At 38.7% G+C, this 27,748-nt stretch overlaps 1 protein-coding gene across 1 annotated transcript in view; it reads right to left on the bottom strand.

Annotated features, from left to right (window-relative positions):
• Window positions 1–27,748, bottom strand: part of LOC132912605 (neural cell adhesion molecule 1-like) — a 296,634-nt gene that overhangs the window by 42,335 nt on the left and 226,551 nt on the right. Inside the window, exons 4-5 of the mRNA XM_060970151.1 lie at window positions 1,591–1,701; window positions 154–357 (exon numbers count right to left, since the gene is read on the bottom strand). Coding sequence (XP_060826134.1) covers window positions 154–357; window positions 1,591–1,701 — 315 coding nt within the window. The remainder of the gene's footprint in view (window positions 1–153; window positions 358–1,590; window positions 1,702–27,748) is intronic.

Here is a 27,748-nt window from a genome sequence, read left to right on the forward strand (position 1 = left end):
TGTCGAAAGTGTAAAACTGTCGCTAAACGAGGTACGAACTCGTATCTGCGACTATTACCTGATGCCACCAACGTTTCTCCAGTTTACGATAGTTTCGTGCAAAACCAAGCATTCGGGGAGTTTTTATCGTTGTGACCGTGGGGCGATACTTACAATTCATGTCGACGTAAACGGTGGAGGAGAGCGGGATGGACCTATTGTTATTCGTTGCGTTGCAGGTTAGCATGGAGCGGACGTCGTCTCGTCCTAAATTTTTTATAACGAGCTCGTTGCGCGTCACGCCGTTCCTCACTGTTACGGTTTTGTTGCTGACGAGTTTGTCGTCGCGGTGCCAGGACACCGTCGGCGCTGGCTTACCTGTGGAAACGCATCACTTCCATTTTTCACGCAATTTTCAAACTATTTCCTGAATTTCTTCTCGCTGGGAACGAGAATTTTTGCCTGACGGTAACATTCTAAAAGGTAGCAGTGGGTCGTAGTTATGAATTTTATTTTGTTAACGATTCGCCCCTGTCAGTTAAAAATTGCATAGAATTGTTCGTTCGTTTCGTTATTGTGGTTTAGTGGGAAATATATAAAAATTCGAGATTGCGTTGTAAAAATCATTTATAATGAAGAATTGGTCGCGAAGGGCGAGCAATATCCGCGACAGTAATTGAAATAAATTGTCACGATGATAACTACCAATCTTTCACGGTAACACCAGGTACTTTAGTCCGTAAATCGTACGTAATGCGTGTATACTGCTAGTACACATGAAAATTGTATTGCCGTAGCTTATATTCCACGGTTTCCCGGTATTTTAACCCTAGAATCTCGTAAAACTGTAGTTACTTATCGTTTCTTCTCTAAGTACACAATACTGCAGTGCAACGATCATAAATACTATAATCGAATTAATTTGCCTTCATGCAGAATAATCTAGAGCATAGTGTACTTTTGTGTACTCTTTAAATCACTACCAATTTTCTTATCTTTCTTCAGACTTAGTACCGTGAAAAAGTCTTAGACCATCTACGTTGGTAATTTTAATGGATGGAAACTAAATACACTTTAAGATACTCTTTGTGTGTATTTTCAGAATTAGAAATTCCTCAAAAATTAAGCGTATCTAACAAAATAATTGTTATTAATATCGAAAACAATCGATTTAATATTGCACGCTTCTTAATACATAACTCTACTACAATTTAATTATTGCAAGTTCTTCATTTACGAAATTAAAAGCAATCTCTATGCAAATGGCTGATATTTGTTATCTTTTACTTTCAACATTATCGAAATTTTTGTTTCGTAATTTCCCAACTCGAAAAGCATGATTTCGTTTAGTAGATACTCTAAGACCTTAGCACAGGATTGTATCCATTACTTGGTAAAGGAGCTACCTAACGTGGCGATTAAAATGAATTTCTGGACGTGGCCAGCGTTCCTTGCCACATACACGAACACCGTCACGTAAATCCCGTTGCAAACGAGGCTTCAACGATCCACGAAAGCCGTGCTCGTTTTTGGAATTGCAGCGGACGTTCCAGCGGCCCTCTCGACCGAACCACGGGAACACGGTGCGATGTGACGTTACATTGTACTTACCGCCGTACACATCACAGTAGAGCCGCAGAGTGTCGCCCTCTATGTACGGACCCACCATAGAGTTCCGTGCGATTCCGGAATCATCGACGATCACGATTTTGTGCGGCGGAACTGTAACACCAAAGCAAACCACCGAGCATTTACCACTTGATATTTGTTAGAACGAGAAAATCCTAGATATAAAGAAATTGATGTCTTGGATACGTATGGTGCTTGGATACATTCAGAATTTTAAAATTTCAAGTAAAGTATCATTCAAAATGAAGAAATTCCCAATGCAATACATCTTTGGAATCGATATGTAGAAATTTGTATATTGGATATATCCAGGATCCTGAAATTTCTAGTTGAGTGTCACCCGAAATGAAAAAATTCCCAATGCAATACTGTGTTCGTACCGATATAGAGAAATTTGTATCCTAGATATATTCAGAGTTCTAAAATTTTAAATGGGGTGCCATATGAAACAAAAGAGTTTCCAACGCGATGTATTTTTCTATCGATATAGAGACATGTGTATCTTGGATATACCAACAATTGTAGAATCTCTAGTGCAGTACCATCTAAAGAAAAAATATTCTCAATGCATTTATTATTCAACGTCGCATTGAATATTTTTATAAGATTACAAATATATACGATTTACGTACAGAATGCTAAGCTTACTCTACGATCACACCCTCGATTTCCGAAATCTATGCTTAACCACTCCCATGCCCTTCGCTTCAAAGCGAACGCACACAGTCACGTAGAAAATTCCTCTACCCCGAACACGCTAGTATGCAACGTTCCAAAAATCTCACGGACCTCGAATACACAGTCTGCCTTGAAATTCTCTAGACTAGGAGTAGAATCGCGTTCTAAGACCATTCGAATCGCGAGCAGAGTCGCTTGTAGGGTTCGAAGATCGCGCGACCCGCGTCTGGCAGTTGCAAGACGGAAGCCGTCGTCGTCGAACGGAGGCCGATAACGCGAAATTGGTATTGGAAGATCGCGGCTCGGATACCGCGACGCCATTAAATTGGAATCTGAAATCGATACGGCGCGGACTCCTCTCAGCTCTTGCATGGAAAAAGAGAAGATCCGCTGGCCAACGGTATTGCAGGGAAAGTAATTGAAAAATTACTGCCGGGAAAGTCGATCCGCGACATTATGTTGTCGTTCGTTCGTTGATGAACATCGGTGGCTCGTGGTTCGTGGGTTTGGATGACGTTAACCTCGTGATTCTGATAAATGACATGGGAGGAGCGGTGGGAGGACGCGTCATTTATTGTTATTAGCTTTTGTAGCACTTACTGTATCATAATTTCACGTGGTACGTATTACACAACGCTGTGCGTAAGTCTTGGATCGTTAATGATACTGCTCTTACCAACGCAAATTAATCCGTGAGCTTATTTTTAGGAAACGTTTTTGTGTATCGCTACATGGAAATAGGATTTTTACATATTACCGTAGTAGTAGTTTTTAGTTTGTAGTTTCCTTGGTTTATTCTGTTGAAAATGCTACCATAAATGTAGCCTTGATCTCAATAGGAGAGAACATATATGGAGGCGATTAGACCAAGTTGGAAGAGAAAAGGAAGTCAAGAACGCATATCAGATTTTTGAAATATCGAAGAGAGGATTTTATCGTGGAAGCAAACGTATAATACATAATACGTTTCCAGACAGATACTCATTTTTTAATAGAATACTTTTCTTGAGGTAGACAGAATTAAAATAACGCTAATTATAATTATCCTTGTATACATTCATCAGACGAATATCCATTTCGCAAGTTATCTTAAACTTTTGTATAACGGTGCACATTTCTTGAATCACCGGATATATAATCCTCGAGGAAATACGATGCACAACGATAATGCGCCTCCTGGCTTGCGTCTTCGAACACGGTGATACATCGTCGTACACTAACTTTTATCAACTCGAAATGTCGCTTATAGGAATTGCTGACGAAAATGCTATTAATTCAGCTATTCCTGGCTATTTATTTGGCACAAATATCGTTGTTAAACGTGCTGTACTTTGATCGTTGAGTTATATCGTCTCGCTGTGAAATTAAGAATTTCGATCAACTATACCTGTACACTCCTGTTTAAAAGTTACAAGAATCTGTTTTATTTTTCTAATTCAGCAACATAATACACGCTAAACACTTTAATTGTCATCTACATCATCAGTATCATGTTAAATGATATTTCTCCACACGTTTTAACGATTATTTAATCTTCCCGGTTTTGTTGCAAATATGATAACTGTTCCAAGATTTCTAAGCGATTTATGTATTCTTGCGATTAAATAAATACTTTCGTCTTACTTTGTGTCTCTTCCAGAAGATTTAGAGTTTTGCCCTATATTACATTGAATTTCAGTTGGATTTATTCCGACATAGTAAAACGTGGTAATTTAATTACAGCATTAATGAGTTTCCTGGCAGATTTGCGATGGGCTACGAACCGCAACGCGCAAGGTAACATTAGGGGGATCGATTAACTGTCCCTTGTAACTCAGACTATTTGAACTGTATCAGCGGTGTTCCAGCGGCAGTCGCGGTACGCCCACCAAGCCAATATTTGATTGTTTGAGCTTGCTTGAAGAGTACGTTAGGCGGCATTGATATTCTCTCTGATAGACGCGACCCTCAGAATCTGCGTAATGTGCGAGAATAATCCCCGTTACAAGATTTTCCAACCGATAAACCGATCGACCGAAACACCAAATTCTATTTACACACATTAAATCTAAACCATTGCCAATATCATCTTTTCATCCTTCACGAGAATCTTTTCTACTTTATCCAACGAACCGTTAAATCTGAATTCCTAAACCAAGCAAGACCGAGTCAGTTTCTTTACCATTTCCCTTTTCCTTGTCGAGGAATACCAAGACAGAATTTCAAAGACAAAGCTGACTCAGACAACGGCTTGTCTCGTTTCTCTAGTCGAGCCAGTCCGAACATCTCATTACGATAATTGGTTCGGCAGCTCGATTTTCGTTCGTTCGCGAAACCGCGCTACGTCTTCCCTTGTTACCGAGGAAAAAGTTGCGATACTCGCGGCTAGCCTTTGTTATCATGCAACAAATATTTTGTAAAGATGAGAGTATGCGTAAGGTCAGGCAAATTGTCGCTGAGCATTGAACAGCTTTTACCTACTTGTCACGGAAATAACGAGACCTTCCTTTGTTGTCGAAGAACGACGCTTTCCATTCATCAACGATAGATTTTTTTTTTTTAATTAACGCTTTTCATGTTCAAGTAGATACAAGCAGTATTTGTTAAGTAGTATCTTGCGAGAGTACATGATAAATCATTCTCTTTGAATTTCGTAAATATATAATTTATAAAATATGGCAGAATATAAAGGTTATATTATTCAGACTAATAATAAAAATTGTATATAATTTCATACTCGGAATATAAAAATGCCAGAAACGCTACAAACTTTCCGAACAATCCAATATGATTAACTCTTATCAAGAATAAGTAAGTCAAAGACAAGTGTCCGAATAAGTTTTGAGCGGTAGTGTACGTACGGGTAGTGTACATAGAAAGCTTTGCCTTGCTACGTGTTAGCCTTCACGGATGCATGCATGTACGTGACGGAGAAAGACACACATCTGGTATAATCCGAAAGGTTAGGGCAACGAGCAAAACAACAGGACTCGTTTCGACGAGCACTCCACCTTCTTACTTGCCCCTCCAATTTAGACCTTGCCGCTGTTTCGTCCGTTCTCTCCATTTCGCGCGACTTCTTCCAAAGCTTCTAGTCTTCCCAACTGTTTTTCCTGTTTTTGCTAGCTGTTTTTCCGTTCCTTTGTTTGGCTGGAAATTGGGAGCGAGTTCTGTGGTTTGCTGGCTGTAGTTTTGTTTCCTAACTTGCGAATCTCTTCTGCAGGTTTTGTGGATGATGACGTCGAGTTGTTTTTGGGGGTTTTCGAGGGCTGTTTTCGAAGATTTATTGCTCTTTAGGATCTCGTTGGTTGTACATAATATCATTCTTTTTTTGGTTGGGACTGGGAGTGGATTGCGAGGATTACAGGTTGGAATTTGATTTTGTAAATATCGAAGGTGCCTTCGAAGACAGATTTATTGTTCTTTTCGTCTTATAAGGTTCTACTGTATGTGTTGACCATTTCAGAACTCTACTTCCTTTCTATTTTTCTGTTCTTTTATGCAATTGTAATTTAGAAATGAGTCGTGTGAATTACAAGTTGTATTTTCATCTTGTAAGTTGTAAGAGGTGGAATAGAGAGATTGGGGCTGCTTTCGAAGACTTAGATTTATTGCTCTTTTGGTACGTCAGAGGTTATATGATATAGGGATGTTTCCTACGTTCTGTTCTGTTCGGTAAGTCCTTGTATACGCGTGAAATCTATCAATGCGATACTTCGTTCAGGATACAGAGTTTTCTATTCTAGTATCCGCTCGGTTGCTCCTCTCTTTCTTTAAAAAGGTTCAGTCGTATGATATATATGAGAAACTGATTCACTTCTGTGATACAAATATCCTACGATATGAGAAGGATGCTCTCTTCTCTCGTGTCACATGAAGAATAAGGGGCTCTGGAATTATCTTAGCTGCGTCGAAATAGCAATATTTCAGACCATATTTTTTAAATTCCTCATAAATATACAAACATTCGCAGTCTACTAATTAATATTTCCGTACAAATTAATATATGCAGGAAAATCTGCAAAAATCTTTCATTAACACATCGAAGACATTATATGAAAATATCTTTTTCAAATCATATTTCAATCAGTAAATTTCAGTTCATCAATGAAGAAATATTTTATGTTGGAGCCAATTTTTCAGCTTTGTATACCATCGTCGCTTCAATTATTCATATGTTGAAGCACAGCGTAAGGATACAGGGTGTGTGTGGAAATATTTTCTCTAAAAGGCAGGACATTTATTGCCGGATATGTAAACGGCTTCCTTACGCATTCCGCGTCAGTTGCAAGAGCTGTTGGGATCGATATTCGTCCATGTTACAGGCTACGCTTTCTGTACACGCGAATTTTCCAAAGAGCCGGCACGGCCATCCTGGATTTTCGTCGACGCCGCATCAATGAATACCGGTGATTCAATTCGTTTTTACTTTCGCGTTTCTCGATTCCATCACGTTCCACATTCGCCCCTCACCACTTAACTGTTTATATCGACTCTTTCCTTGCCATGTTCGTTTATTTAGCTGACAGGTTGCTTCATTAATTCCGTTTCTTTGAACGGATCCTCACTTTTCACAGAATTTCGTTCAGAAACAGCGTTTTATATTTTTTCAAGACATAGGACCGTCAAACAAGTTATGACGCAGAATGCTATGCTGTTTGTTTCGTCAGGTGCTTTTATTTTAGGGATTATCAACATTTTTCACTCAATTCCGTTTTATTACTAAAAGATATTTCGCCAATATATAATTAATTACAATTAAGAATTAAGTTTAGATTAAATTTAAGCAGTTATTCTGTCGCATGATCTTCAAATCTTAAGAATTGAATAACTTCTTCCTACTTTTGAAAGATGTTTCGTAAACATAATATACAGGTTCAGAGGTTTTAAGTTTAGACGAAAAAAAATGAAAATGTCACAAAAAATTACGTAACTTGAGCTTTCTTTGATTTCGAAAAGGTAGATACATAGGATATTTTAACAAAGGGCAGATTATCTTAGTGTTTTAAATCATAATTTCCACAAATACTTTATAGAACTCCGTTTCTTCACGTTGTTCCACGGTTAATACCGAATATCCCTCTAAACATCATCCAACAACGTATCACGTCCGTAATCTTTTTACGTTTCGATGGCTCGTAGTAGAGAATTTCGGTAAGATCAGGACACCCGATTCCCCAGATGTCGGTTCCCTCCTTTTCCCTTCGTCGTTTCTGTGAAAGCAGCGCCGATCTGGAAAGGTCTCCGGGACAAGATCTTGTCGAGATTCATTCGTGTTGGTTCAGACGTTGGACGAGAGCCGTGGATTCTTCTTTCCGTCATGAAAGGGAAATAGAGTGTGAACGAATCTTGGGCAAAATGGGACGCCGCTGCAAGAATCCCCTGCTTTTTGGGGTTTCGGTCCCAGAGAAGTTAATTCAAGGCAATGTCATGAATTTTGCTCGGATTTTCTGTTATAGACTCTCGAGGGATAGTGTAAAGATCGTTCCAGATAAAGCTGTCTTCCATTGACAAATAATCTTTGACGAATTAGTACTACGTCGTCTTCGTTACGTCGTCTTGCTTACATTAAAATATCGAATGTAATAATCTTCACCTTTTCCAGCGAAGCCGAATATTTTATATTGTTTTTGTTCTTGGTAGTTTGAATTAAAACGACGAATGTGGCGTAACAATGGTGATTATGAGATTGCTAATGTTCATGCGTTCGTGGGAAATTAAAATGTGTGAAAATGTATAAAATAGGAAATATGAAACATTACGAAGTAACGTAGCGAATTTCTCGTTTAGCTTCTATTTCACGAAGCTTTAGTTGTATTCACAAAGCTCTGAACTTGCGTGAACGCAGTTTAGTAATCGCCTGATTCGTCATTTCCAAAATCATCTTGTTATTTTATACCCTCCTAAATTTATTGTAAATTTCTATGATCTATCTAGAATTGGCCATTCACAATATTGGCGCAAAACGGACGACATAAAAGTTTCAGAAACAGATGTAGTATCGTGTTATATTATTTGTCGTCTGGATTCTCTGAAATATTTATGAAACGTGTATTGTGAATACTTCGAAGGGAACACCTGATTTCGATATCTTCCAGGGATATTTCGTTGGGATTCATTTATTCGTGTAACACACGGTCCATCGATATCAATATTACTGCTCATATTCCATTGTGACTCGTTTTTCACAGCTATTCCGCGCACGTTTCGATGTTTTGAGAAAAGCAAATGGAAAAAAGGTATACATATTGATCCGACTGATTTCAAGACACCGAATCGTACAAAGATTACTGCGTGTTCCAGAGTCGGACAACATGTCTATTCATCCGTTAAAACGATAAAACAGATTAATTAACACTGCCATTGTCGTTTAAGAAAATTCAGGAACAATGGTTTTACATTATCTCATTTCGATGCATTTCTTATGGGGTCGGTTATCGAATGACGAGTCTTTACGCTGGGTTATTTCATAAGAAATGTTCCTTTAGAAGACCAATTTTAATTATATTTACACTTACTTGCGGCATGTTAATTGTCAGTTAAAAGTCAATTATTCGATAATTCCAATTTAATCATGTATTTCAACTTCTAAAAGTACCGTTCGTTTAATTGCATAGTTAACTACGTCATCGCATCACTCTGAGCACATTGAATTTTTTATGATCACAGACGTGAAATACTATTTCCAAACAAGTAGAAAATAAAAATTTCATAGCGGTGTAGGAGAAAGGTACGAGGCCAGTTTCACATAGAAAAAGTGCTTTCCCAAGAATTCAAATATTCATAAACTTCGCGAAATTCCCCAGAAAATTCTAAACACACTTACTAACAGCAATCAATCCAGTAGATAAAAACTTTTCCCGCTCTTCTATATTTCAACGGATAAGGAACACTCTGAAAAATGTATCATCGATCAATATTATTTACACAAAAACCGGGCTTCTAAAACAGATAGGCAAGAAACCTTCTGAAAAGAGGATTATTACTTTATCTCCTCGCAAATAACAATTGATGCGTGAACGATTATTATTATTATTGCTACAGAAATCAGATTTCCGAAACGCTACTCTTGATGCGACTTAATATCTTCCTTTCAACGTAAATTCGCTATGACAGCAGAAAATATACTCGTCTGCAGGTCAACCTTCTTATGGATTGGACAACTGCAGCATTCAGAGGCTCGTAGGTGTCTTCTTCTCTTCGTCTTGGACTTTCTTCTTGGGATAAGATTGTCCTAGCGTGTCGAGAGACCCACTTTCCGATTCGGTTGCCATTGGGATATAGAACCAGGGCCAGTCTCTCTATCCGTAAGAGGAATACGAGCTGTGTTCTCGTGTAATAGAATTCTCGAAGAGAAAGAAAGCCGTCGCCTCTCTGCAAAAGGGAGAAACCTTCTGCTCGATAAGGAGTTTATCGAGATTAGATGGGGAAGCGTCGAGCGATCCAGTCGCGACGATACGTACACAAGGAATTAGTTTTGTATCTGATTTCACGTTCTCTAACATGGGATAATTACACTTGAACACAAGTTAAGTTCTCTTACGATCACTCGTCACCTCTCTGTACTCGTATGACTGGATATGCATGATTTTCGAATAGAGATGCTTGATACAAACCCTCGTGGATTCGTGTACTTGCTTTGGATAGCAGGAACCTTTGACTCGGTAAACTTCATATCGACGAGTTGCTAGGAGCTTCGAAGGAGAGCTACACAAACTTTGATTCTCTGGAGTGTCTAATCTACGATGTTTTGATGATCCTACATTGAGAGTTCCTAAACTCTTGTGAAATACCAAATTTCTGACTCGTTAAGTCGCGTTTGCGTTAATAGGTTGTTCTCGTACTACTTTGGTGAAAGGACTACGCTAGACTTTTATCATCTGAGTGATTTTTATTTTTAAAGACGATTAATGTACTTGGTAAAGAAATTTTGTGTAACGTTGGTAAGTATAGCGTTAAAGCAAAGATTAACAGAATAGGACGTTGTTAATAGGATAGAGAATGGTAACAAAGATTACCTGTCTTCGGAGTTGCAACGAATTGCGACACTTGCGAGAGAACTTCGAGAAGAAGCAGAAATGTGCAGACAGTATCGCAAAAGTGTTTTAGAAGTTTTCGAAGAAAAATCGTTCCTCGACAAAGTTGGATCATTAATTGGACGGTAAACAATCGTTTCACCTACAAATTCAGTTCGATTCCAAGTCGACGGATCTAAGATCGTTTCCGATTAATCAAAATGTTTTTCGCATGGTCGAACGACTCTAGGTCGATCTTTCAAAAGTTGGTCGGCATAAACGGGACTCTAATGTCAGGTTGATTTTACTAGAAATAAGATATTTTATGAGAAAACTTGGCTTCCGCCGAATATCGAAGGATTTTCCGGGGAATAAAGCAATAATAATAACATTACCAGAAGTTTGGTGAGCGATAGGAGGAGGATAGCAAAGCAAACCGGCTTAATACTTGACAGGAAACACGAGCTGGAACGTTGCAAGGCGCGTGTACCGTCGTATCGTGGTTGCAAATATGCAAATCGTGGAGGGCCGTGTTGCGAAACGTGGAACGCGGAGTCGAGCGATAAGTCTCATAACCAATCAGCCGGATTAGATTAATCCTTCCTTCGATGTCGTTTAAGTAAATTCAGCCGGCGATGAATTGGATCGGTTTGCGCGGATCATCCGCGCGACCAGACAAATCGAATCGCGTGAAATTCGTTTCGCCTGCAATCCGGTCTGCGTTTGTATAATTGAATCGAGGTACGGGCCTAACAGTCGAAAGTAAATCCTTCTAAATGATTCCTCGCTGATATACTATACGATCGAGCTTCTCAGAAGTCAAACTGCTGTAATCTACCTTTCGTAAAAATTTCCTAATTTTATCGTTAGCTTTATAATTTAGATTTGTAGAAGTAACTGGTTCGTACGATTAATTGGGAGCGTATTAATAGTAAAAATTTTGTAAGAAGCTCAGTTTACAATTAAAAGGCTTGATTGAGTTATTGTGAAACGGACTTAGAGACATAGAATCGTGTTATAAAAATACGCATATGATAAAATATAATTATAAAACTATTAACGTTCATTAAACGTGCATAAGATGCGATATTTTTCCATCTCTCCGTGTCTTATTTTATCCACTCACAACTCTATTATATTTTTCCACGAATAAAAAGAATAAATTTTCCATTATAAAAATCGATTAGGCAAATCTAACAATTTCTGAGCTTTTGAACATCCTACTCGGCTGTGAAATTCAATTTTAAAATACTCGAAGTGCGGTAAGAGTTGTATCATTTAAAATCACGAAGTAATCCAACAGATTTCGCGTGTAAAAGAATCGCGGGCAATCCTTAATGGCGAAATTAGGGCGATGAAAGGATCTTATTTGTCGGTGCTTCTTTAAAAATTGTTTGCCCTTAGTTGGAGGGAGTTTCGAGTAGTTTACATACACACGGACGCGCACACATACGCGCACAGAGACAGCTATTCCGAATACGGAGCATTGAGACGACTCTATGCCGACGAAAACGCTCCGAAACTTTAAGCAAAATTGCTTTTTCTTCCTCGAAAGGGTCCCTGGAATACCGAGATTGACTAAAAGTTGTTTACAGTTTATCGCTGGCCAAGAAAGATTCCACCTGCTTCCTTCACAAGCTTCTTTCAACGTAGCCGCTTCTTTCCCCGAATGGAAATTTCAAAGCCAACAAAACGGGAACTATGACTATTATGGCGCGATGCAAGTGCGATGTAACGTTGAGACACAAATATCCATTCATTCAAATTAATCCTCTTGTACCAAAGTTTTCAATTAAACATTAGTACACTTGAAGACTACAGATGAGAAATACGATAGGTCATATTTTTTGTTTTTTCATAGAAATCAATTATAGAATTCAATATGCTGTCGATAATCTCTATATCAAAACTCTTCTTTCGTTTGATTTTGGGACAGAATACGAATTTCACGGGATAAAAACGTGACAAATACATTTTTGCCGATTCTCTCATTTTAATACCACTCTATGATTGAACAGAAAGGTTTTGCTTATTATCTTTTTCAGTTATTTTATATTAAAATATCTTTTCTTAACCATCTAGAGACAGAAAAGACAGAAAATCAACAAAACTGAATTGTCGTATTTTCTCCGCATAATTCTCATTTGTAAATTGAGAGGAAGCTTCTATTTACGAACAAGGTAAAATTGTTGAAATATATCATGAATGTTTTAGTAATCCCCGTAAAGAATATTCAGAGTAGTATTAACGGTTCGAGACTTGGAGTAACATTGTTCCTTTCGCAACATTTCCAGCGTATAGGAGTTCATATAGGAAGGCTTGTATCAAGGGATATACGATGGGATTGTGGCATCTTTGCATGAAGTTACAAAGGCATTTATGTGTTTCACAGCGCACGTCATGGGTCGACTATCAATGCGGCTTTGTGGCGAAAGCGTATTGTATCTAACGATACGGCTTCTCTGAAAAAATCTCTTTCATGTGTCAACATTGGGGAAACATTTTCCATTTCGAGCGTTCTTCCCGTTTTTGTAACGGACGGCGCATAATTATTTTTAATCAGTTTCGACGTTTAATATTTCTCCTTGCGTATCAAACAAAATTGTTTTATATTTCTTTTTACTTTATAACATATATAGTAATATCGAACGAATGAGTAAAATAACAAATTTGGATCGAAACGTTTGTCAAGAAGACTCCTTTACATTTTTGTAAAGAGTGATCTGTTTACATTACGCCGTGCACGACCATTCTTTCGTGCATTTACGATAAACAAGAGCGTTCTTTACATTGTAAAGCCGAGGAATAAAAGTGGATCGTTGTATATAGGAAGTTTTCGTTTGAAACGTGTAACTCTCACCCTCTGGTAAACGAACATCGAAGATCGATACGTAGCGAGTAACTTTAATATTTTGCTTTTTATTCAGCGATGCCGCAACGTTTCGTTTCACGAGCTGCAAAATATTTGGAATTTATCCAGAAAAAAGGAATATACGTGTCTTGTTTATAATAGCGTGCAGAGATAGGAGAAGATCGATATGCGGTTGGGCAAGGGAAATAGGTCATGCTTTGGTCAGACAAGGGTGTATAATCCCGGTACATGGTTAGACAAGTGGAATAACCTGCTATATGGTCAGATAAGTGGAATAACTCTGTGCACGGTCAAAATAAGTAGTATGATCCCGGTACATAGCCAAGCAAGTGGTATAAGCGTGGTACATGGTCAGAGGGAAGTAATATGATTCTGGGATACGGTTATGGGAGTAAAATAACCCTGGTGCACAGCCAACCAGAATGATACGGTCTGATATAAAATCGGATAACTAATACAACCCCTTTGCGTGGCTCGCTGTGTAATCAGATAATCGATATATCCGAATATTTCGAATGGACAACCTAAGTGGAATGACTCGGTGTCTTATCAGACAATTGTACGATGTTCGATCAAAGAGGCCTTACTCGATATTTTTAAAATAGTACCACGTTGAACTTGATCACGCGAGTATGCAGTTATGTTAATCCTTTTGTAAGTAAGTCTATGTAAGAATAACACAGTATGCTACATAGTATATACAGTATACGCCTTGTACATAAGTATTAACACCCTTACGTAATATAAAACGTTGTGTCTTATTTATATGAAGATACCGACGTTCCTGGATCACTTTTAGTTTTTCCGTCATAATTCTCATTTCTGACTGATACATGACATTTCGAAATTAACAGGTAATTCATTTTACATACAAAACATACAAAAGTACATTTATATACAAAAAGTAAAGATTTGATCGATTAATCGCTTATCCGACAATCTGGATCAATTATCACGTATTATACGAGACTAGCAAGCTTCTTACATACCACACGTGTTACAAGTAGCTTACCTACAAGTCACCGATATGTTTCTACGAGGTCCGAAGAGACTTAAATTTTTTATCCGAGCAATTTCTTTAAAGCTTCTCCCTGCCCGCCGTGAAGAGTAGGATTCTCACTTAAAAGAATCGTCCCTGCCCTCTCATCGCACGAAAGTAATCCAAGAACGAGAGTCTCGGTTGGAGAAACTTCCTGGCCAAGCTCGTGAGACTTTTCGTTACAACGTTAACACTGTACTCGATCGTACTCGTCGAAAGTTTACCGCGTTCGTCGACAAAGCTCACCGTGGCTCCAAATGGCGAACGTTCGTCTTGTCGCCGTTGGTCTTTTAAAAGAAGAAGCAACGTCTGAGGTTAGTTGCAAAGCGAGTCGCGTGCTCTAATTTGCGGACAACAAGGCGTCTCTTTGCGGTCGTCGCCGATAGACGCGCTGACGTTCGCATCTTTGTTCGTCCTCTCCTTCTCCCACTGTTCGCCAATACCGTGGCCTGGATTCCGTGGAATGTCTCGATAGCTTTGTAGCTCTCCTTGTACAGGGCCTTGGATAAGTCGAGTAGACGAGGAGAGAAACTCATCAGGGCTTGGCCAAGTTTCCCGCGAGTTTTGATAGACTCGTTGCGCCAGAACGAAGACTCCACGGCCGTGCACGAATTATTCAGTCCCTATCGGCTGAAAAATCGGTGTCTTTTAAACGAGACCAGGCCTCAGGTTGTTTCACAAGACAGTGACCGTAATTTACCACGCGTTTCCAGGCTCGGGGACAGCCTGTTTTGTTAGTCCAACGATGTCGCGCTTTTAAGAACCAGATAGGCTCGGAACTTATGGCGAGAACTCATCAGTCGTCCGAGAAAGTTTTGTGGAACTTTTGATAGAACCCGCGAAGTTTTCGCGTGGTAAATCCATTTTCCTTAACGTTTACGAGGAAAGGTAATGTCTGCGTCGTGTTGTTTTACTTATCTTGCACGATGAACATTTTTATCTTTTTAATTCCTCCATTCTGTGTTTGCGATATTACGTTAAGAGGAAACTAAATGCAGCAACGATGAAAATGAGAATAAGATTCAGACGATGCAAACGATATTATTTTATTAACATAAAATAACCACTTGGGAGAAGTTCGGTTCTCTACCGAGCTATTCACAAACGGACGAAAGAAAACAAGCGGCAAATGCATTATTCCAGAGTTAAGAAATTATATCAAAGGGAAAAGAAATTATATGAAACCTGATCAGTGGTACTTTATTCTTCTTGAAAACGTCGCTTTGGAACTTTAAGCGGCCGTAGGGCATTCAGGATTCTCGGAATCTTATTAAGCAATCGCAAACAATGTTCCGCGGAAACAAATGAAAATCTTTCCACGACGTTTATCTAAACGAATCGATGCCAATAAGCACCGGAACCGAGTTTATAGAGATCTTCGTATCTCGAATATGCATTTCGTTTCCTCAACGAGTCTCAACCGCATCGTTCTTTTTGATCCATGAGAATTTGAGAACGGATTAGTCACAAAATATTAGCCTATTATCACGGCGAAAATATTGAACAAGGAAGGTGGAGTATCAAGGATATCAATTTAAGCTGATAATAATCCGTAATTACGCTTACTGCATTTCCTTCACAGATACGGTAACTAATTTAGCGAACGTGATCCGGGTCCTTCACTCCGCTGACGACGTTAAATCCTTATTCCGTTAATTACATCAATGGCTGGAGTTGACCGATAATGGGATACTTGCAGCTTCTCTTCTCGATATAAATCCTTCTGTTCGTTTTCGAAATAATTCGTGATGCTTCTGTTATCGAACTGCCTTCGATTTTTCACTATTTTTGTTTCACAAGATCCTCTTAGTAAGGATTTCTTAGCAAGATCTGCGAGAAATTTTTTTTCCTTCAGAACCATCGACGAAGCAACTCGTTATTTGTATTATACGACATATTCGTACTTGTATCTTAACTATCCTACGCTATTGTATTTTTTAGTGACAATCTATCGCACGATATTAAATATCGAAGGATTTACGGTTGTTGATGAACAAGAAAATAACTTTCGACTGGAGTTTCCTCTAATGGAATCTATTTGTTGAGACGATCGTCATGTTTTTGTTATTGTTCCACAATGGTTTCAGAGAGAATCCCCAACGCTTTTTCTCGTAACCGTGGCTCGTGGCAGAAAGGTGGAGGGATTAACTCTATCGATCCAGCCTGATACGTGTCTTAGGTCAATGTTTAGAATTGAAGGTGCAATTCCTTTTACCGCTCTGTCGATTGTTGCCTTTTCACCCACGCGCTCGAAGCGGTGGCGTAGCTCGTGGCATTATTGCCTTACCACGAAATCCCAGGGCGTTCTGATGGATCCTGTAACCTGCTAAGACTTATTTGATGGTAGATTTAATCCCATTTGGGATATCGATCAGTAAAGTTAACATTCATCAAGCGTCAGGCACCTGCTTCGTAACGTTGCGATTACTTTACTGAAGCATTGACTTGATATTTATCTTGTTGATTTTTAGTTGCTGTTTTTTTAATTTGTCGTCCCTTTTTACGATTATTAAATATAAACACTAGAATTAGACTAGTAACACACTAGAACATTAAAAGATATACTCGTTGCATTTATTGAAAAATTTCTATAAATTCTGCTGTAATTATAATTATGGATTTACAATAAAATAATCCGAGAAACAAGCCTGTAAAGAGCAATCAACTTATAATACCATTGTACATTTTGTTTTTATATAATAAGTTTCCCAAAACTCGTCCCTTATCTCTTAATTGCAAAAGAATTCAATAGATGGATAGTATTTTTATTGTTCTTTTTGTGGATTACAAAGGATTCTGTTTCTATGGTTTATTTTTGCCAGCTACCTTATATCTAGGAATTACTGTATGACATATTCGCTTTCTATTAACAATTGAAATATAAATCAGCTATCTTCCGATAGAATTCAGTATCAAGTTTCACAAACACACTAACGTTTTCCCAATAATCTTCAAACGAGATATTCATAAACTTGCCAATCCTAGCATTAAGCAGTGATTAAAGAGATTCTTCATACAACGAACAGTAGCAAACCGGAGTACTTTTTCGAATTTCTTTAACTATATCGTAAACGACGACAACGACGACGACGACTGTTTAATTATGTATTGTTATTACTTATGACGACTCCACTCATTTCTCTTCTCTATATCCTCCATTCTTTCTTTCCATGTGAACGTCATTATTTCCCTGTTTACATAATGGAACGTTGACACGGGCCATTGTTCGCATGCTACGCGCGGAACAAAGAGTTGAATAAACGCGCGGCTGAATAAACAGCTTCTTTCCGTGTTCTTCCAGCTTTTTTTCTTCGTTTTTGTTATTTCTGTGTTCATTCTTTAAGCGGATTTCACGCGTGGCAGTATGGTACGACGAAGGAGTACGTCTTATAATTGCGACTGGTAACATTTCGCGGAGCACGCAAGAACTCGGACGGCCTGACGGTCAAAATTCCAGCTGCGGCCACGATAAGATGGCCGGAAACGTTTCAGTTATTGCATTCCGCTTCCACGGAACAAATTGTCCCGCGCTAAAACCGCCGTAATTAACTGCATCCATCTTGTACACGTTCCACATTTTGCGACAACACGATTGTTCGGCAAATAACGTCGCGCGAACAACCTCGCTGCATGCAAAAACTTGATTGCGTTCGTTCGTCCATTCGTGTCTTTGAGTTGACTCAATTGCTACCGGTACAGAACCGATGTTTAAAACGCGCGCACATACACGCACGGTCGCTGATGTTTCGTTAAAATGCTGCTTTCTCTCTGAATTTCGTTCGGCTGCTGTTTACTCGAGGGAAAGGTTGCAAAGTAGGTATTCAGTTTGGCTTTCGTAATGGGATGCATGGCGTTACGGATGGAAACAGCAGTTGTTGTTGGCAAAATGTTTCCTGACATATTGCATAAAGAAGGTGAGAATTAAATAATTAAAAATTCTGTTCAGTAGTAATAAGAATTCCATCTGATACTTGTATTTAGTATTTATATTTTGGGATTGTTGCCATTTGTAAGATATTCATAAGGCAGTCCTTTTGTCTTTGGAAGATGAACCTTTAATAATTGAAAATTGTACCTCAAATTTATTTCAGTAGGGAAAGATTACGTTTAGTAACTGTGTTTAGTAAAATACAGAATAATATGATGAAGTGGGAAAAGAAGTGGGAATTGACCTTTAAAAAGTCAATTTACAAGAGAACGCTTTATCCTGGCAAGTGTTATTCGTGATGAAACTAATTTAGTAGAGATACTTAAGAGATTGAAAATATCTTAAATAAGAATACGAGACGGTGAGAGAGAAATATAAATAATAAGCGAAATGGTTTGGATCGCAGATCGTTAGGAAATTTTCCTTCAGATTTTTCCTAAAATTCCAATTAATTTCTTCTCCCTAAAGACAACCGCCGCGTAATAAAAATTGAGTAACATTCTTAATAAATAATAATTAGAAATTGGACTTTGTCGATATTGATCTTAAACCATGGAGCGTTTTAATAGGCTAGCTTTTCACAGAAGAAAGGAATCAAGCTGTTCTTCTTGAACGTATGTTACGCTTAAATTGTCAAAAATTTTTGTAATTAAGTTTCCTTGGATCTTTGTAAAAAAAAAAAAAGAAAAAGAGAGAATCAGGTATTAATTCCAAAGAGGGACGAGACAGACTGAAAAACAAATTAAAAAGATTTGTAGGTAAAAACTGTACTGAAAAAGAATGTATGTATGCGATGGAGAAAGATGTGTAAAAAATGGGTAAGATTTTAAAAAGGACTGTCGACCACTAAAAATAGAGTCGGAAAAGAGGGTTATAAAGAAATGGGTAGAAAAGTTGGATATGTAAAAAGTACGAAAAATGTGTTTAGAAGAGAATTCTAAACAATCGAGAAATACTAGGAGAAGTTGACGGTTAGAAAAAAGAAAGAAAAGAAGACAAATAAAGCATAAAAATTAGGAAAAGTTAAAAAATAGCTGACAAGCAAAATAAGTTAAAAAGAATTGAAGTAAAATCCAGAAAAATTTAAAAAAGCTCGTCGAGCGAACAGAAAGCGTAGCACAGAACCAGAATAGAAGTGGAAAAAAGCTAGAAAAAGCTGACAGATAAAAGAGACGAGAGAAAAACAATAAAATAACCAAGGTAAAAATTGGGGAAAGTTAAAAAGAGAACGGACGGGCAAAGGAGGCACGAAAAAAGCATGAAAATTGGAAAAGTTAAAAAAGTTTATCGAACAAAAGGAACGGGAAGTGGCAAGGCCTAACAATATAGAATGCTGGAAAAAAATATTGTTAACTGGTAATTTCGCCAACTTTCGTATATTTATTTCGTGCAGACGAAGATTCAGCAGTTGATCGACAAAATATTCGTGCAAGACACAGTTGCATCACTCATAAAAGACAGCCTCCGAGCGTGTATTTCTTTCGGTAAAATACTATTAAAAGTTCTACGGGGAAGCAGGAAATTCAGATCAATTACCTTTCGGGAGAACAATTCAGCTTTAAGGCCGAGAACTTCGACGGCTGGGGGAGAATTTCACCGAAGAAACTTTCGAATGGAACCGAGTTGGATATTTTATCGCGTGGATTATGATACGTATAGAGCAGCTTCTATCCAATAACTCTAGCTTCGTTAATTGCGCCAAACATCCAACGACTATTTCAATGAAATTCGATCGAACTTTAATCTGAATTAAAACCCCGTACAAAAGTGAATATACCTTCAGCTATCGCATACAAAGTATACTTTCTGTCAAAAGCTGCTTTAAATCAGGCTGACTAAAAGCATCTGCGTTTCTGATATGGCACAAAGGCAACTCGGTGTTTGAAGTCGTAACAATTTTAGAAACGATATTTTAAATGGTAACTGAGTAGTAATTTTACAAAAGAAGATTTCATGCGTATTCCCAAAAGAAATCATCTTTAAAAACTCGTCGCGCTTTTGGAAAAGAAAGATAGAGGCAACGTTTTTATGCACGTTTCGCCAGGATCGTCAAAGAGCCACGAAAGCAAGAATCGTCGGACTTTGAGGTACTTTTTCCAAGAATCTACGGCGCATTTATCAAGATACCGACAAAGCGAAGGCAAGCTGGTCGTTAAATGTGACTGAAGAAACTCTTTCAGGATGCTGTCAGATTAACAACGAAAGCTGCAGATTTACAGGGAACAAGACAGAACCGTATTTGTTCGAGTAATTTTCGTGACCAGAAGCGGGGAAGAAGTCACTTTAAATCGTTTAATCCGCTTTATTACCGTTATTTCGCTTTCTCTTTAATGTTCTGGCTAATTTTTATTGCGATCTAAGAGAGCTCGTGTGTTCACTCTCTGTTTGAATCTCACTGGTGTTTATTAATGAGATTAGGGAAATGGGAACAGCTCGTTTGGACATCTTAAGCGTTACTGTTCTCTTATAAACACATTCCCATGGGGATTCTAATCTCCTTTAATTCCGCCCAACGATTCGAGCACGGTACACTCGAGGCTCGAATATTCCTTCGAACGCAACCTAAGACGTTTATAACAATAACATTTAAATAGCTAAGTCAGGATTGAATTTTTATTGCGTGACAACGAACTCTTAACTATTAGATAACTAATCGCAAGGAAATTTCCTCTTTATGAATGGAAAAGAACGACGTAGAAATACACAGAAAAACACAATTTTCTTTACCAAAATTATGTTCTTTTATATTTCTGTATCATTCGTTTCCATCATAAAAGTAACACTAAAACCTTCTTGGTTACCTAACGTTATTGGAAATAATAACAAAATTCGTTGTCATAAGGAATAAAAAGCAGTGCTATTCCTTTATCTTAGCAATGGAAGAAAAACTATAAGAAATTATAAATAACTATTATCGTCTCTCATTTCACAGCACACGTCGAACGATACTGTAAAACTTTTTAATTTTTTGTTCCCGATAGCTTGCAAAATTCGCTTATTTTCGACTATCTTGTCCAAAGTGGGTACGTGTACCTGTTACTCTGCAACATCATCAATTTACCTCCACAAGATAAGATTCACCTAGCAAAAAGAGGAAACGGGGGAAGAGTGTAGCATCTTGGCTGCTGATTGAACAACGCCAGCTGAGCACGAGTAATCAAGTTCACCGTGAAGATCCGGAACGTTCGACCGGTCTCTCTCGCTTCCGGTCAATTGCTAGGGTTTATTTAGAGCGTCCAATAACGCGGATCTCCTCGGTGGTGACTGGTGGATCATTTCAATGGATTTACACAGTGTTTTGTTGTTTCTAACTCGATGTTCGAGCTTCGACGAGACGAAGAACCGAGGTGACGAGAACAACGTCGGGTATATTGTACGATGAATGTTACAATGTTCGAAGTATTCCCGGTAGAAATATGGAACTGGTCGGGGCTTCCGACTGACGGAATTCAACGAGTTACGGTTCGGTCCGGTGCGGTTAATATTGAAGGAAATTTACATTTCCGTTGGAAATCAACAGTTCGATAGGAAATCCCGTTGGGTATTTCAAGTCGCTGGTAAAAGCGGGCTATTTTTGTTTCTCACTGGCCGGTTCGTTCGTTCTTCTACGCCTGGGGATATTTCTCAACAACGATGACGCGCAGGACCTTTCCATTCGATCGAACTACGAGGTTTGAGTGGAAAGAGGAACTTTCGTGGATTATTTCAAGATTTGAGGTCTCCTGTACGATAATTTACCAATTAATAATGTCAGCGATCTGACAAGATGCGAGTTGCAAGTTTTTCATAATTTTACAACTTTTTTTCGATTAAGATAATCAGATAATTTGTCGTTTTGAAAATTTACTCCCAAAATTTCATTTGTTTCATCATCGGTTTTGTTACTACGATGTAAGAGAATTTATCGATACCAAATATTTGCGACTTGTTACTTGTCAAGTTTCACTAACAATATTATTAATACAGCGGTTTTAATAAAATACGATAAAACTGTTAAATATACCTAGGGACATTTATCCCGAAAGTTCGAGGGATAAACTTTCTCTTCCTCTTCGAATTGTTCGAGCGAACGGAAAGAAGCTTTTGTTTTTCGGCTGACCATGGTAGAGCAACGTCGATAGAACACTTTCAACTCGTCCGCCTCTTCAAACGTTCAATTGCTTTTCACTCTCAGTGCTAATACACAGAGTTTTTCTTGTGTTTGTACGTGCGCTATTGTAAGGGCACTTGTTCGGTTAATAATCTCACTATTATCGTACATAACTTAAGTTTTCGTTATTGTTTAGACTTTGTCATTGTCAATTATCAGACTAATTTATTCGACGTAACGTAAACACACCAATTCTAGAAGTCAACTTTAAACATATATTAGAGATATAAAGATAGAGCGTCTGAGCGAGTTAAAAAGTGAGATAGAAAGGAAAAGAGAAGAAATAAAAATAGAAAGTGAACGCTCCATAGAGGCACCGTGTTTTCTTGTCTGATAATTCATGCAGTTTCATACGGTAAATATATAAATGTAAGATTGATTAACAAGCGGCGTCAATATACGTGTCGCAGATGAAAGTACACCGGGCCTTCCCTTTGGAATTCTTAGTAATATCCGTAACGCTTTAATCTTATAAGCAACCCGATTATAATTGTCCGAGATTTGTGATAATGGGCTCAAGGCGACAACTAGTCGCCAAACGTAGCCGCGGTCACGGGATGAACGTTTACTAACAGAGGTATAGAATTACATAGCTCTCCTTAAAAAGAAATAGTTGTACCGACACCTAACAGTAAACATGTCCAACGGCCTCTGCTCCGTGGCTCGCCAACACAGACCCTATTCTTCGGGCAAGATGATCGCCAGATGTCGATGCATCATTCACAGTATATGTTTAGCTAGCCTGAGGACCCGCTATAAATCTTAGGATTTAGTTAACTAAGGTTCTTCAAATTGACAAACAGTCTTTATCCTAACAGTCCGTAAATTTGTCACCTACTACGGGAAGATACGGGAGATCTGCTTTCCTCACGAACGACGCTTCCCGCTAGCAAGGGCGGCTAGCATCCTTTTCTAACCACCAACATGGAAATTAACCATTAACAGCAACGTCCATTTCCCTCACTTTCTGAACGAGGGTTGTCTTCGATGAATCCGATGATCTCGTGCCCTGAGACACACCCCATCATAGTTTTCCTTTGCAGCATCACCGTGACAGAGAGACACATTCTCGTGCGATCTCATTAGCGAGGAAACAACGCCTTTTACGATCAGTGGATACTTCAAGTTTTAATCACGAGTCCGACTTAGACTTTGGAAGAAAGTATATTTGTTATCCCGTTGACCGCGGATTCGTTATCGAACCTAAGACCATTGTCATCAGCGTCTAATCACCGCGGTTACTTGTCGATTCTGTAATACTCACACTTGTGCTAATCAACATTACCTCGATTGTATAACAACGATGGCCAATTCCAGTGAAGATTCATTACACGCCCTTACCCTTAATCATAACGTTAACCCGACATACATATTTGATTCGACAAAGACGAACGAGGCCTCTATACAACGCTCACTTTCTATTCTCATATCGCATCCACTTACACGGCAATATATGGCCCGCTTACTCTATCTTTATATCTCTATGATTTTAAATAGATCGTCGACTGTTTTCTGTTCCATAGCGAAATTACTAACGCACGCCACTGCATATATTCTGAGTGTGTCTGCTTAACAAATTCCATTATACCATTATACGTCTGAAATTCTCACGTTAGATAGATTTAGGTCGCGTTTGTGATGGATCGTTTTTAACTTATCGTACGGTTGGTAATAGGTACTCCGGAAGATTTCGTCCAATTTCACGAGTAAATGCAGCGAGTCACCGGGTTCCGAAAAACCGAGCCAGCTAGTGTTTTCGTTTCCTCCTAACAGGGACAGATTCCATTCGAAAAGATAAATGGTGACTCTCTGTGTATAAACGCGCGTCTCTGAACAGCTCTTCTCGGTATTTTCCTTTCGAATTTTTCCATTCTCGTTTGTGTCGCGGATAATTTGCTATTGGAAAGCCACGAGCTAGCTCTGATCGTGAGAAATCCCGCGAAACTTAAACACTGTTTCTTCACATAGATTTAACAGATTGCGGATCAATGTTGCGTTAATACAACGTTCCGTTTGTACTTTCTTTATGATAAATTTAGATTATTAAATCCTATCGAATCTCTCCACACTGTAACTATAGAAAGGAATTTCAAGAATTTGTTCGATATTTCTCTTGTTACTATTTCCCTTTCCACTTAAATTACAATGCAACGATATACCGTTATTTTTTACGTTTCCTAATGATGTTTACGCAGCTCTGGCGCATTATTTCCTTGCTCGATCCTTAATGACTTAAGCAGCGTCGATCTAAATACGTTTCACCTTTTACCGTATTCAAAGCGAACGACCGACTTTCCCTCAAAGGGACGATACTTCTTTCTCTCCTTCGTCCCTCTTCCTCTTCCTTTGACCCCGTTCTTGTTCTACTTTCTCGGTCGACGGTATCGTTAACCGCGGTGTGTACCTATGCTCGCGTCGAAAGTCCCGACTAGCCAAAGCGATATTGAATTCTAGCGAGTTTCTAAAGGCAAAGAAACGCCCAAAAGGCTGGCCATCCGCTCGCCAAGTCAGCAACTTTGACGTAAGGCGAAACTCTTTCTCTTCGTCCTTTTTTCTATCTCACTGTATTGCGAGACGAGATGGATAACGGGCGGTTCTCTATCTCGCATAGGCGAATCAATTTATTAGATTTCAGTCGTAGAATTGACGTATTATAATGAAGACAGTTTGCCAGAGATAGAGATCGATTTGTGTACCTTTTTCGTTCCGTATAATCTCGTTTGGCGATACAATCTTCTTACAATTTGTTCCACTCGTTTCTCGTCTGTTTTTCTTCGAACTTCCTTGTTGGTAATCTATTTTCCTTTCTCTTCTTGGTCAGCTCTCCGAGAAAAGCGAGTACGTCGATATAGGTCGGCTTTAGAAGATCAAGAATAAAACCTTTCTGATTGCACTAGAAGCAATGAAATTTTTCTAAAATTACAGGAAAATTCAAAATATTTCGTGAAAGTTACAGCGTCGATATGCCGAACAAAATATTTCAGGCAGGAGATATCGGGATAGCAATAACGAGCAAAAAGCTCGGTTAAGGGATCTCCAGCTATTTTTATCTTCTCTCTTGGCGAGGGTTTCTTTCGTCGCTATCGAACGGAAGTGACAATTCGAAGCGACAAATGACGTCTTGTAGCGAAGTTTTAACTTCCACGGGTAGCTTTGGTTTTATAGAATTCCCAGGCGGCACGTCGCGTCCGCCTTTTTTGTTCTCGATTGGCGTAGGAACTTGGAAGAAATAACTTTAATTCACCGCGGGAACTCGGAAATCTATTAAAGAAAGATCCGATCGTCTTTAAAGAACGTTCGTGCTCGTGCAGTGGCAACGATTTATTCCTTTTTTCTTTTCTTCTTCTTCTTCTTCTTCGTTCGTCCTTCGCTGACATTTCTTCGGTTCCGTGAGCCTCGACTTTTACGTTTTCTCACGACGTCGAGCTTTATTGCGGACTCGGCGGTGGAAACAGATCGCGTCGAGTTTCCCGGCAACGGAAGCGCCGCCCTCTGTTTCACGTGTAACGCCAAATACACGGCGAGTCTATCAATTTGCAGGACTGCTCTTTTCTAAGAGTATGGAAAATCCGTACAAAACCGTGTACATAAGATTGTCTATAATTTTTTAATTTATGAAGCAAATTGCATAAAGGAAATTGTATTTTTTTTAAATGTCTTCGTAATGAATATAAAATAAATAACATAAAAATATGATTTTAAGATTCAAACGTAACATTCGGATGAACAATAAAGTATTTTCGAAAGATGTACATCATATTTCCAATGACGATACAGTTAAAAGTAATTTTCGTTACTATGTCTTTTACATTTGTTCGCTCTAGCCTTTTCTATTATTTTATAATAATACTAATGTATTTTGTAATACATTTTTATTGAAAACTACTTCGATACAATGAAAAGTAACTGACAAGTAGCCGTAGCTGTGTTTTTTCTAATTATTAGTACGATATATGATTTTACATCTTGATAGTCGAGATTGTACAGGTTTCCTCCGCTTCCATCGACCAGGAGAGATCGCGAGTTTTCGAGTTGCATGGTTCGATCGTGGTTACATCGACGACGAAATGACTATCAGAATGATATCCGTTGGCCCGTGGAAATTCCCAGTAGAAATCACGGCGTGAACGGTCGTCGGTATTCGGTTCGCGTGGCCGATGAAAAATTCGTGAAACGCATTCGTATTTCCTGGACGACCCTTCTCTCCCTCTTCTGTTCGCAAGGAAATAATCCGAGCTCGATAGAGAAGGCTCGGCACAGCGTTCTCTTTGATAAAAGAACCTGGGGATCTTTTTGCCAACTTCGATGGAGCCACGCCGCTGAATACTATTTTGATACTTCATGACGAGAGCACGTGTTCAGGTTCGCTTATATTTCTCTGAGCTTGTGGGTTCTACGAATCGTTTTTATTCTCGCGAAGCGGAATTTTAAAACGCAAGAGTAAGTGGAGTTCGTATTTGCACAAACTGTTAGTTCGTATTTGCCAACAGGTTAATGAGATGAAAAGTTACAGATTGGTCATAGTAGAATAAGTAGACTAGGAATATTTACGCATATTCATATGATTATGGAACGTAAGTAAAAAATGGGATTTTCATAAAAATTTGTTTTACCTACTGCGTGTTATAACGAGTACGTTTTACACTCTTCTGCGCTTTCTGAGCTCTTAATACTAGAACCATTAACCTGTAATACGCAATGTTGTAAATGGAATCCTGCATCTACATAAATGATTACAATTTTAGTGATAAAATCAAGACAATAGTCATATAGATATGTTTCTAGTTGAATAAAAGTCAATTGTAATCAAAGCAGCAGACTTTTAACAATTCTTCGATAATCAGAGATCCGTATAGCGTTAAATTTCCTGTGAACGTATAAACGTTTATCAACGACACACGACTGCCAACCATATATTATGAAACAGAGGGATAAAGTTCTAAAAGAAACTTGGCGAGGAAAAGCGGCATGTCTAATGTTAATTCCGCGTCATTCATTGGTACGTTTAAACGGTTTCCAGTGTCTCTCCATTCCTTTGCGTCTTGTCTATCCCATATGCATAGGTAGAAACTATGAAAGTTTAAAGTTTAATAAAAATTCATGCTCCGTGAAGCCGGATCTTCCCGAAGCATCTTATGTACTTCCTCTCTCTCTCGTTTAAAAATTGTCGGCTGCGTTCATAAAAAGCTTCTTTACCGCTGATGGTTCTTGCCGGTTCTTTTTTCCTCTAGCTTCTTCCTCTTCGTTTGATACACGGGCTGGTGTATCGGACCGGAATGCGACCCAAGTCTGCACTCCTTCTCTGTCTTCTCCCTTGTCTTCCCTTGTACACCCTGCCCAGCATCTCTGTTCTCGTCGTACAAACGATCGGACCAAAGTCAACCCAAAGAGTCGAAGGAATCGCGACGATTTAAATCTCTCGCGCGTATACACTCGACGCGAAAGCCATTGCCTTCTTGTATGTTCTTCCGACGTAGAC

Source organism: Bombus pascuorum, chromosome 12, assembly GCF_905332965.1.
Source record: "Bombus pascuorum chromosome 12, iyBomPasc1.1, whole genome shotgun sequence".
Lineage (NCBI taxonomy): Eukaryota > Metazoa > Arthropoda > Insecta > Hymenoptera > Apidae > Bombus > Bombus pascuorum.